This window comes from Brassica napus, chromosome C2 (assembly GCF_020379485.1).
Source record: "Brassica napus cultivar Da-Ae chromosome C2, Da-Ae, whole genome shotgun sequence".
Taxonomy (NCBI): Eukaryota; Viridiplantae; Streptophyta; class Magnoliopsida; order Brassicales; family Brassicaceae; genus Brassica; species Brassica napus.
Genome location: NC_063445.1, coordinates 675,456 through 690,260, shown reverse-complemented (window position 1 = coordinate 690,260; position 14,805 = coordinate 675,456). Strand labels below are relative to the sequence as shown.

The window sequence follows — 14,805 nt, the reverse complement described above, 5'->3', positions numbered from 1 at the left end:
TCTGTAATTCATAGTCAAACCCTTAACCCTAAATAAACTCTAAAACCATAACCGTAGACATACTCTAACCAAACCCTTAACTAAAACCAAATACAAATTAATCCAACGCCTCAAACACACACCTATTTATTGATTATTTTTGTACATTGGTCACTATCTAAGTACGTCCGTCCACTATGTTTGATAGATGTTTAAACACTAATTTAGAGGGTTCAAAGACAAAGTTCTTGTGGTGTTATCGATAAATTCAAAATGATTTTTTTCTGCTCTGCCTTAGCTAGAATACGCGTTCTGGGAGTATGAAACGACGTAGTTTTGGTTATTTTTTTGACCTAATCTCTTTTCTTCCTCATTCTTCCTCGACAGAGAGATTGCAGCGGCGAAAATTTGGAGATCGACTCCCTCATGTCTTCAGTAAATTCTTCATCCACTACAAGAGATCGCCTCGCGAAACAACGGGGAATTCCCACAAGATGCAATTGCGGTGAGGCAGTGAATCGTTTCACTTCAAAAACAATTCAAAATCCGGGAAGATTATTTCATTGTTGTCCTTTGGGATCTCAAAAGGTTAGTCATGTTATCATATAACTGTCTCGTTGTTGTCCGATGAGAGTAGAATTAGTCAATCTAATTGTGTATTGGATGTTACTGATGAAGGACAAAACCCACTTGTTCAAATGGACTGACAAGTCAGTTGTTGAGGAGATTGAAGACTTCCAAGACCTGTTTGACGTGTTACTCGTTGACAATTCCGAGTTTCAGAAATCAGTGAGAGCTGGTGAGGCCATGATGACACGCCATGAGAGTAGAATTCAAGAGATGGAAGATGCAATGTGCCATTGCGAAGAGAAGACCTTGGAATGCATTAGGGAACTTAGGGGCATAAAAGCTTTGTTTGTGTGTTGTTTGGTGATGGTCTTCTTGTACCATATCTATGCATGATGTTCAACTACTTTTATGTGCTTCCTCAACTTGTTGTTTCTTATTTTCAAAGAAGTTAAGACCATGTTTCTTGTTATTTCGAGGTGATCATCATCTACTGAAACGAATTATTTTGCAATTACTTTGATTGTTACTAGAATAAATCGATTTGTCTCTATAGTTTAGCAAATACCAAATTGTCAAATAGGTTCTTAAACAGAAGATCAAATTGTTTCAAAAGCAATAAAGAAAAAAACAGAGACAGATGCAGACACATAACAAACTAGATGGGTAAATCGCATGTTCCTCTCTTGTGTCCTTCAGTTCCACAACGGCTACACTTATGCTTTTTATTCTTCTTTGATCCTTGAGAAGATGCGATCTTGTCTTCTACTGATTCATACCTTCTCTTTACTGGTCGACCAGCACTCTTTCTTGTCTTTGGTGGTAAAACCTTTGCAAGTTTAACCTCAGCAGGGACATTCCATTCTGACTCTACAACTGCTATTGGATTAATGGAATCTGCATAGGCGGTTCTCCACGCTGCAGTGCTGTATAAGGCGTCAGTGAATCTGTGCACTTCCATACCTGTCAATCTCAAAAAAAACTTGATCAATATGAAGTCTATATGATGAAAATCCCGAAAATAAATAATTCTCAAGTATTCATGTGTTTATACTTCCATACCTCGTGAATAAATTGCAGGAATGGCGTGTCGGCAAGGAATTTTTCCTATATCATACTTACCACATGTGCATGTTCTTCTTTCCAAATCAACATGACAATCATATATGTCTCCTTTTACAACCGATCTGAAGTTGTCAACCTTGTAAACCTGGAATCCTTTTGCCTTCACAATTCTCCTATCAATCTTTCTCTCCACCTTAGCGGTTAAAGGATCTAGATGCTTTGAGCTTAACAAGCGACGCTCATAGAACCATCGAGTCAACAGTTCTCTTATACTATCAAGCAAAGGAATAACCGGATATTCTCTAGGTATTCTAAGAACTGAATTTATAGACTCTGCAGGGTTCGTGGTCCTAATGTCATACCTGGAACCAGGGAAGAGAGAACGAGCCCATTTGCGCACATCAGCCTCCCGTAGATATCTTCCAAGCTCAGGACTCATATCAAAAATTTCGGTGATACGTTCTTGAAATTCAGTGTATCTATATGCCCGTGAAGCCTTTTCTACCAACGCAGTCAATCCTTTTGTCTTGAAAAATGAGACCACATTGGTCAATAAGTGATGAATGCAAATTCCATGTGCTGATCGAGGGTAGACAGTCCCAATAGCTTTAGAAATAGACGCATTTCTATCTGAGACAAAAGCTAGGTCTTGACAATCAGCAATAACCACTTTCAACTGTCTGAAGAACCACCCCCAAGAATCGTCATTCTCTGAATCAACAACCCCAAATGCAATCGGATACAAATTAGAGTTACCATCTACAGCAGTAGCAACAAGAAGTGTCCCTTTGTATTTATTTTTCAGAAAAGTTCCGTCAACAACAATCACCCTTCGCATTGCATTGTAGAATCCTCTAACTGATTGCCCAAATGACATAAATAGATACATGAATCTTCCCTTCTCATTAGTTTCATAGTGCGTATGCGTACCAGGATTTGCTTCTTTAATCATATGCAGATATGCTGGTATTTTAGAGTAACTGCGATCTGGTATACCTCTAGCAGCTGCAATAGCAAACTCACGAGCTTCCCAAGCGTGCCAATAAGTAATCTCACAACTATGCTCCATTCTCATAAATTGAATGATGTCATTCGGTTTTGGGCCATCGTTTGCATCATCAAATCGATGTTGTATCAGAGTCCCAATTGTTCTTGCTGATGCTGTTTTTCCGAATTTCCTTTTCTTTGAAGGAGCACATGAATGTCTTCCATCACATTGGTTGATCATGAAATATGTAGACCCATCTATTCCTTCTGCACGCACAGTCCAGTTGCACAATGCATCTTTACATCGAATATACCACCATTTTCTCGTGGATTTGATAACAGTGTAATCGAAATTATTCTTCATCGCTAAAATTTCCATTGTTGCCTTCAGAACCCCTTTACTTGTGAAAATTTGATCCTTCTTCACGAAGTCTCCTCTCCAAGCTCGACCATCCTTATCACTGTCTCCATTGTTTTGAAAAAGTTCAATGTTTTCACTCCTTAAAGGACCGCAACCATCTGCAGCGACATGATTCGTTCTTTTAACAAAAGACTCCTTTGACGGCTTGACAAACTCTGCTCGATTTATCTCAGGAACTTCTTCATCCTCAACATTACTTGAATCGCAAGGCTCCTTATTCAAATCGATATTGACTCGTTCCTTTTGATTTACACCGGAAACAGAGAACATCACACACAAGGTAGTAGACGATTCCCTCTTTGCATAGCCCACAAAATTAGATGCTTGCCGATCATTGGTGATAATAATAGGAGGATTCCCTTTTTGATTCAACAACGAATAACTGAACTCGGCATTAATGGCATTATGGTCCACCCCATAATCCTCACACACCATTATCTTGAGCTGCTTCAACGTAGTAGTAGTTGCTAATGTTACCATTCGACCACGCCTTTCTTTGTCTACCACGAAACTCCAGTCATCACCGCGACTACACATCCATTCACCCGATTTGACATAGATTAGAACCATGTTGTATTGATAGAGAAAAGAGAGATGATTATGTCGATGAAGAAGAGAGAAACACAAAGAACGACGACAAAAGATCGTGGGAGAAGGAGAAAAACGTGGGAGAAAATATTCTTGGAGATATTTAGGGAAGATTTAGTTTAGATTTAGGAAACATCTTTAACCGATTATGGAAGTTTCCATATTTTTCGGATTTCCTGTAGAATGTATAACCTATGTAAGTCAGAACACAGTAGAGTAGATGTGAAACATATTCTTCCCTAGGCGCCACATAAGGTAAAAGGCAGACCACATCATGGCTCCAAATATAGATAGGGTATATCAACGCATTGTGGCTACATGTCGTAACCAAGCTAAAGGTATAAGAAAGACATCTTTCTTGATTATAACGTAACGTAACCTAGCTTTGGTTAGAATATATAAGAAAAGATAGGTTACGTTGTATACCAAAGATATATCTATGTATAAACATTAGTAGCCGAATTCTAGACTAAGTAGATGACCAGAATGAGTATTATAACTGTAGCTAGAAGATGAAATAAAATATGATTCATTTTAAAAAAAAAAACAATTTAAACATATATATTGTCATACTTATGTTTCCAATAGTTTTGATATTTTTTAACATTTTTAAAATTCAGTTTACTATTTTTTCTATTAAAAAAGGGTAAAATATGTCCAGAATTGTCCAAAATATCAGAAATCCTATTGTGACAAATAAAAGTTCAAAGTGTCCCATTTTTCCAATTTTCCCTAATTATTATCTTGAGCTAATGGACTCGTAAAGATTTTTTACAATTATATTTCTAACTTTTCTCGTCAGTTTTTAGACCTGTTATCTTGAAATAGAGTACAAGCTAGCTGATTAGTTTAGCTTAATTTATATAAACACTGTTATATATTTGTTTCGAATTCAATAAAATGTCCAATATTTAGAAAAAATATTATAATAAATATGGAATATATTGGTACAGAAATTGAGAATATATATATTTGTACTATATCACATCTAAACCTCTTATTTATTTGGAAAAGAAAAAAAAAACAACGAGGACGTGTTTTGTCGGAAGGAGAAGAAAGGACAGATAGCCTCCGTGGGAAACAGATGGAACGTTAAAACCTACTCTTCTGTTTTCTATTCCTTTTGTTAATTGTTCATAATAATCAAATGAGAAAGTCGATCAGAAAAAAATCTAATATTTCTGAGTTCTGACACCATAAATCTCATAGGAAACTAACGAAGCTTGCCTTTTCGCTTGTTTTGTAGATCCCGAGATTAATTGTATGGGAAACATAAACTCTGTTTTCCCGATGTCAATAATAAATAAAAGTTGTTTGTTAAGTGTTTTCTTCTAGATATTCACTCTGTGTATAAATGTTTTAGAATAATTTGAAAACATCTAATTATTTTATTTTTTTGCATAACTATAGTAATTACTTTATCTTATAGTTTTACATCTTTTTTTTCTAATTATCCATCCCTTTTCATTTTCAGTTAGTTTGATCATTTGTATTGCAATAAATATTGACTTAATGTGTAATGAGAAATATAATCTGATACTTTCCATTAACTTATACGCACCTTGCTAAGATAATCGATTTGGATATGTATGATGTCTTTTCAATAGAGAAAGACATTAAATATAACAGTAAAATACACATAGAGGAATTATATTTGATATAATGCGACACAAAATGCGCGCTGTGACTTTCGTATTGATTAGTTGGTAATTTTATGAAAGAATAAAAGCATTTAATGACTCGATTATCAGATAGTCCATTATTAGCTAACATGATCATTAATTATTCCTTCCCCAACTACGATAAAGGAATTTCATAATTTCCACACTCCAACTACTATAATTGTAACAATTATTGTTTTTAAAGAAATAAATCATTCATCTGCATTTTCAGGAAGCTATCCTTTTTTTTTGTAAATCATTGTTTAGTCTCATACCTGATTCGCATCTGATAGCAACAATTAGCTATAATCGCTTCATATGGTGATTAATAATGAGAGAAAGTATGACGAACAACAAAGACAATGAGGAAACGATTGGTACTACTACTCTCAAATATCGATCACTAAATATAATATAATACTCCCTATGTTTTTTAATGTTATATATTCTAGTTTTTTCACATATTTTAATAAAATATATTAAATTTGCAAAAAAAATTTGTGTTTATCTTTGTTCCATAATTTTAAGCCAATAAAAATTCAGTAAATGCAATTAAGTTTTTTGAAATTTGTAATTAGTTAATAAAACATGTCTTGAAAATGTAAAAAATAGATCTTTTTAAAACAAATTTTTTTTCTAAAATATGTAATATTAAGGAATAGAGAGAGTATATATATAGTTGAGAAATTAGAAAATATAATAAATTCACAAATATTCTGATTTTATAGGATTGATGCAAAGTATAGAGTTTCAGAATTATATAGCACAAAACTGAGATATTACTGATCTGTAAATGTTTAAATTCATACTATGTTAATACAGTCCAATTAATTTCTGGAATGAATAATTAACATATACTTAGATGCTAATATAAAACACTACAAAATAATATATAAAAATATAATTATAGTGTGCTGTTTATTTTTATAAACTATATTTTTTTATTGTTATATGTATTATCAGATCCAATAAAGTTGGATAAACCTACGTTTATGAACTCTATTTTTATAAAATGTATGACCTTTAATTTATAAGACATTCTTATATTGACAATGTAGGCGTATTGTATCACAATATCACGAATTCAAATTAAGCAATCACTTTTATACGACTTTTTGATAAACCAAAATATTTTTTTTTAACTCACGGTTTCGTAAAAGTTACTTCATGTACATTTTACATGTCTGATAGAAATAAATACTGTAGTATTTACTATAAAAAGATAGTACACTTAATTACTTGAAACTATAGGTTAGTTTTTTTGTAAATAAAACATTCCATAAGTTTCAGAAAAGGTATAACATTGCGTTTCTTCATTATATAAGCTTCTCTTTTTTTTTAACATTACATAATATTCAACGAAAATATATATGGGTGTCATTGTGGTGATCGATCCTTGGTTTTTAGGGGGTTCAGAGTACAGTTTTAACCAAAGATGCTACTAAATCGTTAATGAATATAAAATAAACCGCGTGTTGATGAATAAAATAATAGTATGGTATTATATTGCGTATCTATTCGACCGTCCTTAGTGTCAAAAAGGTTATTGTAATCTACAACGAATTTTATACAGTAATTAAAAGATGAAAGGTTATGAATATAGTTCTTTTTTTTGTCGGCTATAGTTGTTATTTTAATCAGTGGCATTACGCAACTAATAAAGACATTTAAAAGCAGGATAAATTTGATTAAAGTATGACAGAAATGTATCATATCTACTGTCTAGTGAAAAACAAAATAGGATGGACTCTATGTAGTACGTATCTATTTTAAAGAAAACTGCATTCGTTAAATTTGTGGACAGGGAAGCAAGAGTTCCAAAAAGGAAACCCGTCTTCCGGTAAATCCTGAGAAGACTTGCGTTTACGGTAAATAAAAAAAGTCGGAACTAGAACAGCTTATTTTGCTGTATGTATTACTGCTGTGGATAATGTTACCCCGCCAGTGCTCTATTACCTACGAGTAGTCCACTAGCCAGACGAGAAAAATAGTAACTATTGATTTTTTTTTTCTTTTGAAATTTTGGGAATCATACATCCAGGTTTCAAATGAACTATTTTTTTTGGGGTTAAATTCCTCTTTAGCGGTCAAATTAACTTGTATATAGTATACAGTATAAAACTTCAAAACTCGGATTTTTATTTATTAGAAGCAGTGACTAATCTAGGTGTAGATGTGTTCAAAAAAAAAAATAATAATAATAATCTAGGTGTAGATTTTGATGGATGCATAAATTTTATAAAATGGCTATTGAATGTAATTCTAGTTTCTTTTCATTTTATCTTATCTTATAAAATAATTAAAAACTGGAAAGTGGTGCACTCATAGTCTTCTACCTGGTCGTCCCTGATCGAAAGCGAAAACTTTGATGCATGGATCAATACTAGTCTTAGGAATGGACATTTTAAGTTTTGGCTCTATTTATTTATTTATTTATTTTTGTTGGGCTGTTCGTTTTGGAATTTTTGATAAATTCATAGGAGTATTTACTCGTTTTAAACGCAAATAAACTTTTTATTGTTTCAGACAAGACTGTTCAAAGCACACTATTCAAATAAATATGAGCAAATTAGCTCAATACACTGAAAAAAGTGGAATACCATTGAATTGGGGGAAAATGATAGTGATGAGGGGAAAAATTGAAGGGAAATATGGTATGGAATGCAAATAGGTGGGAAGTTGTGTGTAGAGAGTACAAATACTCTAAATATTACATATTTACTATTCTCTCCGTTTGAATTTAAGTGATGTTAGGGATTTTTTTGTTTCAGTTTAATTGATGTTTTAAAGTTTTTATGCAAAAATAATAATATCAGTATTTTGCAGTATGATATTTTAGTGGTTAAATTAGGTGTTGTTATAGTTGTTTTATATGCAAACTAAAATAAATTGAATAAAAGTTAATAAAGCTTTAAACAACAATTATCTTAAAAAGTGGAATTATATAAAAAGTGAATGGTGGAAAAAGAGTCAACTGGATTAATAAGAAACATGTTCAATGCATCTATAAATCTACCAAAAACTCAGTGCTTTGACCATTTTTCTCCATATTATTATGGTAGGGACAAATTAATTTCACTTTCCTTTATCGTTTTAAAGTACACTTTGGATATTTACTCCTGTATTTAATTCTTATAAAATTACTTTCAAGCGTATAATATATTTTACTCGAAAATCAGAATAATATCTTACCCCCAAAAATAGAATAAATTATGTGGTTCTCTATTTTGTAGAGCATAATTATTTCACAATAAACTTTAATTTTGATATACTTTCGTTTTATACGTAAACAAGGTTACATATGTTAAGTTTAGACTTAAAAAAATAATCATAGTAATAATTTTTTTTTGATAAAAATACTAACAAGTTATCTAATCAAGTTTTGCAACTGTAAACTAACCAACTTGGGTTTTAAAAAGATAAACATGTAGTATAACATCATAACTACATATATAAAATATATATATGTTATATAATATGGTAATCGAGAGTGTCATGATTTCAGCACACCAGTTGAAGCTAGAATGAAAATTATACTTATAAAAGTCAAAACATCATATGAATATATTCGATTGAAAGAATTTGCAGTTCGAGATTAGAAAATGAAAATAGAAAACTCATTTTCCTGTTGTGTTTTCGGAGGGCTCTAACAATTTGTGCATGTACTTTTCTCAGAACATATAAATAGTCGGTGCATTTTTATAACTTTCATTTTATAATAAATATTTTAAATTACTTAATTGTCCGCGGGGGTTCATGATTCTGATTCTAGTCTACGTCTGCCGCACCCGCACAGCATGCTATTTATTTAAAGCATAATCAGGTACCCCATACTTAAATAAATGGTTTTAGGGAGTATTATTTTTGGGAGGTTATAACTAAAATCGAATCATCCGATGCAGAAGCCCCGTCACACATGATGGATAGATATCATAATGACGAAACCACCCTAAGAACCAGCTTGAGTTTTTTTTAACACAATTTGGTACAAAGAACATGTCTTGTTTGAACCAGCTTGAAACTACCTTTTATTATTTGTTTCTTTTTTGCTCTCCCTCATATCCTTTCCCGACAAGACTTGTTGGAAGTTGGATTTACAACACTACCCACACATGTTTTTATGAGGTATTTTGTAAACATAAAAACAGATCTATCTTATCATGAAACTTTTGCAACATATTATTGCAATATATTACTAGCATATATGAAAATTAGCTTCATTCAACTAAATTGATCTATTTTATTTTTCTATAAATTTTACGTCAAATTGTTTTGCATATTAAATTTGAAACGTATTTCGTCATTTACATGGATCAAAATCACTAAGTAATTTGCATTATAATATATAAATGAAAGTATATTATAATTACTTCTTATACTTTCCATGAAGACTACAACTTATAATCTAGCAGTTTCATATCATTGTCATTTCGTATGCTATATAAAGTTAATGTGCAGTTTCTTTTTTTAAGTTGTCGAAAATGCAAAAAGATTATATTGTTAAATTCTTCTAACAGCTATGTTTTTTGTTATATGTATATGTAATGATGTATGTATTCTTTTTGTTTATATATGGTAAAGAAGGGAATTACATCTACAACGGTCGACAAAACACTCGGAGCTAGATAGTTTATACGCTTCGATTTTTAGATTCTTATCTTATCCGGTTGATAAATCCAAAACGTTTTTTGGAAAACAAGTAGTTTAATACGTTTTAAATTTCAACCTACAAAAATAGGAACTGTAAGAGTCGAGGTTTTATTTTGTTATAATATCTTAGATAAGAGAGACCAAAACTTATACATATGGAAGTGCATGTCTATTATACAATTGGTGTTAGTGCACGGTGACACCTATAACAATTCACACAACAAAGGCGGCTACATTCTCTTTTGTTGGATCCGCATGACAATTGTTCTATTGAAACTTCTTTATTTATCAATATTAATTAGGATAAACTTTGTGTGCGAACGTTAAATAAGTTACATATTACCAATCACATCATTTTACGGTTTTCTACCTTATCCGTGTCGAAGAGACAGAGGAGGTATATTTTTTTAGATTTCTACCCTTTTTTTTTCTTTTTTGGGTCAAATTTTAGATTTAAAAAAAATAGATTTCTGCTTTCTCTTCCTTTTTTTTTTTAAACTAAAAAGGTCCACTTTTATATTTTCTTTTAATTTTTCGTATGGCAATGGAAGTTTAACTCTCTGCGATCGGTTGCAGTTTCAAAATATGAAAAACATGTGGTGGCGATCAAGGTTGTAATAACCTTTTAAAACAAGTTGAATCGTTTATTTTAAAATATAGTATAATTGTGTGTCATCAAAAACAAGCTATGTGTACGATGTTATATGCATAGAGGTGATGTGTACATAATATAAATGATTAGTAGTAATTCTTGGAAAGGAATCTGCGGAAACACGGCGAGAACCCAAGAGACTCAAGGTCTCTCATCAAATGTGTGGACAGAATAGTGAGAAATAGACCTTCCTCTCTGCCTGCAACAGAAAGGAATTCTCTTCAAGACGAATTACATACTTGGTTTGGAACAAGATTTGATTGATAATCTTAACATTTATACCCAAAAAAAAAAGATTTGATTGATAAATTTTGTACCAAGCTGCAAATTTTCTATTTATTTCATTCTTTAAAACTTTTATAACATAGATGCACTTGATGTAACACAAGATTTGATTGAATAATTTTTACTTTTGTTAAAAAATATTTATTGATATCATATATTACATAATACATCAATTATTACAACACATATTTTTAAGAGCATAAAATTAGAATATTAGTAACATGATCCTTCCTAATTTGTCGCAGGAAAGATTGATACGCTAAATGATGCGCAACAATGATATGACTGGTTTTCCCGCTACCACCCGCAAACGCAGCTTTTGCGGTTGATAGCGGTTGCTGGCATTTTGCAACAATCGTTCAAACCGCTCTGAACCGCTCCAAATCGCTCCAAATCGCTCTGAACCTCATAAATTCAAAAGCTGGTTCCAGCTAGCGTTTGCGGTTGCGGGCGTTTGCGGGAGGATAAAAAAAATTATTTTTTTTCCAAAACAATATAAATACAAAAATAAAAAAATTCAATAAAAAAATTAAATTGAAATTATAAAAATGCTAAAATATATCAATTAAATTTTAATTAATATTATAAAACTTTAAAATAAAAATATTTTCTATATTTTTAAAAAATTTAAACTATAATTTTATAAATATAAATTTTATATTTATTATAATATTATTATTTTTGATATTTTTATAATTGTATAAAATGTAAATATTGTTAATTTATTATTTAACTGCTGCTGCATTTGGTAGTTAACCAGTCATAAGTATCCCGCAAATGCACAAATTTCTAACCGCATAACCAGTCGTACAAATCTCTTAAAACTGCTAGAAACCGCAACCACCCGCATTCGCAAACTCCCGCAACCGCAACCGCTGCGGTTAAACCAGTCAGGCCCTTAATCAATTAGCAAAGAAGGATCTCAGTTCACTATCGTAATTTTAACTTTTGAGCTTCTAAAGGGTTCTTTATTGGGCCAGAATTGAATGGGCATTGAATAACTTGTCTCCTTCTGGCATAAATAAGCATATTCCGTATTTTGTTTTATTTGTTTTGAATTCTAGTCCTTTTGTAAGCTTATTTCTCCCAATCGAAGGTTAAATTAATGAAATAAACAATAAAGCTCAAGAAAATAAATTATGGTTGTTGACCCACGATACTACTATAAATATACTGTAATTAAATTTGGTAGTGACTTGATCAAAGTTAAGAAAATATTGTTCTATAAAACTGCATACTGTTTCATTATATGAGTAATGCTATAACTATAAGGTATATCGAATTTATAATTATATACAAAAAAGTAAGAAATCCAAACAAAGTTATTTGACAATAATTGGAGGCCTATGGAACCACGGAAATGGAATGTAATTCTCTTATTGAACGATCAGCAGTGTCATATGAAGAATATTAAGTAAAATAATATATTACAGAAAAATAAGTATATAGTCAGATACTTCGCCATATTATTTAATTTCATACAGTGAAAATGAATTAGATGCTGATTCGTACTAATCCTAAGATGTCGGGAAGACAGCAAGTTACATCAATAGTTGACATTCAAGTCAACGGTAATAACATTATAATACATATAAATAAATTAGTGTACGGATAAGCAACATACATTTTAGTAATATAAACTTGCTTAACTGGAAATTACAATCAACCACAACCTAATATTGGCATGAGCACACAAACTTTCAATTTTTTTACAAATATTTACAAAATCCTGCATGAACAATTTGATAGGCGTAGAAAACATATATAACCATTTATGAGACAAGCTCTAGATATATATATGATTTTCAACTCCACTGCGGAAACGCGTTATGATAACTAGACGCAGGCGAAAACGCTAAACTGTGATGAGGCTTTGGAGGAAAGTAAACGTCAAAAGGATTGGTTGGAGTAGGAGAGACTGTTGCAGCGGCGGGTGTGGCGGTTGCTAGTGCCTTTGCGTCGGGGACGTTAACTGTTGTAATGTCGTGAATGCTTGACCGCCGTTTGTCTTTACAATCGGTGAGCTGTCGAATGAAATATTTTTGAGCGTGGGAAGCAACTTGCGTTGGCGTTCGAGTTGTCACAAAGTTTCTTGCAATGTTTCTCCAATCTCCCTTTCCATATTTCTTCAAACCCATTAAGAATCGTCTGTAAAAAAAGGCCATGATTATATATATATAATTAACTGATAAATAATTTAAAGTAAATATATAAATAATTATACAACTAATTAAACTAGTGATAAATTGTCATACCTAGTACAAATCGTCGGTGGCTTTATTATATAAAATATTATTTTATGAACTTCATTTAAAGCAAGGATTATAGCTAAAATCTCAAGTAGTTATTTAAAGAAAAATAATATATATAGAGAAGCAAAAATAAGGGTTAGATCAAAAACTATTACCAAAATCTAAGATATTCATAAGAAATGGTATTTTCTGATTTTAAAAAATATTAGTAGTAATTAAAAAAACATGATATGTGTTAAATATTAGAATTGTCTGAAGAATTAAAGCTAGATTAGGTCACTATTACCGGTGTTCTTCCTCGGTCCATGGAACTCCTTTCTTCCGTTCTTTTTCCGGCATCGGAAGCTTGAACCCATCACTCGTCGCCGGCGAACTTCTCTTTCCTCCCACGACATAATTGTAACCGTAACCGTAACCATAACCGTAACCGGAGTTCTCTAGCCCAAAGAAGTAATCACCTGCGGAGGCGTCGGAGCAGTAACCCGGATCGGGGACTAGTCCGGCCTCGATGTCGCTGATGTCATCCTCCAGCTTCTTGTATCGTTTAATGACATCATCTACGGATTTCCCCGGGATCAAAGCGGCGATGTTGGACCAGCTCTCTAGGTCGTCTTTGTCGCCGAGAACGGCTAGAGCTTTCTCGAACAGTTTGTTTTCTTCAACCGTCCACATGGCGTCTTTGACTTCTTGAAAAATCCAGTTTGTGTTTTCCTGGAAACCTCCGTTCATCGATGACATAGCTATGTATCTTGTAAGAGAGAGAGGAAGACGAGAATCTATGGCGTTTTTTTCTTATTGACTGTTTGGAGTCTCCAGTGAGGGAGAAAAAAATAAGCAGAACTTTTTCTTAGAGGAAATTATTACAAAGCGAAAATATAAAGTGGTTCTCTTTCGAAAACGAAAAAACAAAAGTTGATTTTGCTTTTAATTCTTTCTATAATTCACGTGATGATCAATAGGAAAACACTACTACATTCAACAAGAAAAGTTATTGAAAAAAAGTTTAGATATTTCGATTTAACCAAAGATATTTTTCCCCTATGTCAAATCATTAAATAGTTTATTATCTAAGTTGTAATCTGAGCCTGCCAATAGGTATATGACAACTCGGTAAAATTATTTGTGCTATTGTTTTTTACTTTGTACTAAAGCCTTAAAGGTCAGATAAACTCGCTTAGTATGGGGTTACCTTATTTTATAAAATGATTTATGCTATTATGAAGTTTTATATAAAATTGACGTGGGATTAGACTTAACCAAACGCACGTGTCGATAAATGAAAGAAAGTGTGTCATAGTTTGTATTTTATGACAAAGAAATTGTAACCAATAAAATGAAAAAGAACAGAAAACGACTGTTCAATGGTTTGGCCGGTTCTTAATTCGTTGTTTAATCTAACACTAGAGCTTGACCCGCGCATCCGCGCAGGTGTTAGTTTTTTGATAAATGAATATTTATTTGTATAAGTGATAATATATATTTTAAAATTTACCCGTTTAATTTTTTTTTAATATGACATTTATAAACACAATAATTTTATAGTTTATATTGAGTAGTTTTATTTTATCATGTAAACCCTTAATTATATCATCCATTTATTTAGAATACGACCTGTAAAATCACACAAATGTATTTTTATTTTTTATGGATCAAAATTTTATGATTATATATAATAAAATTATTGTATAAACTGTTTTT

At 31.8% G+C, this 14,805-nt stretch overlaps 2 protein-coding genes across 2 annotated transcripts; both read right to left on the bottom strand.

The window, feature by feature from the left end:
• Positions 1–1,076: 1,076 nt before the first annotated feature.
• LOC106424024 lies at positions 1,077–4,387 on the bottom strand. The gene is made up of 2 exons (XM_013864761.3): positions 1,609–4,387; positions 1,077–1,509 (listed from the first exon to the last, which is right to left on the bottom strand). The coding sequence occupies exons 1-2, from the start codon at positions 3,587–3,589 to the stop codon at positions 1,205–1,207; spliced, it is 2,286 nt and encodes a 761-aa protein (XP_013720215.1). The 5' UTR covers positions 3,590–4,387; the 3' UTR covers positions 1,077–1,204.
• An 8,009-nt stretch (positions 4,388–12,396) lies between these two features.
• LOC106424001 (transcription factor DIVARICATA) lies at positions 12,397–14,025 on the bottom strand. Its single transcript, XM_013864744.3, has 2 exons — positions 13,394–14,025; positions 12,397–13,003 (listed from the first exon to the last, which is right to left on the bottom strand). The coding sequence occupies exons 1-2, from the start codon at positions 13,843–13,845 to the stop codon at positions 12,661–12,663; spliced, it is 795 nt and encodes a 264-aa protein (XP_013720198.1). The 5' UTR covers positions 13,846–14,025; the 3' UTR covers positions 12,397–12,660.
• Between the last annotated feature and the right edge of the window lie 780 nt (positions 14,026–14,805).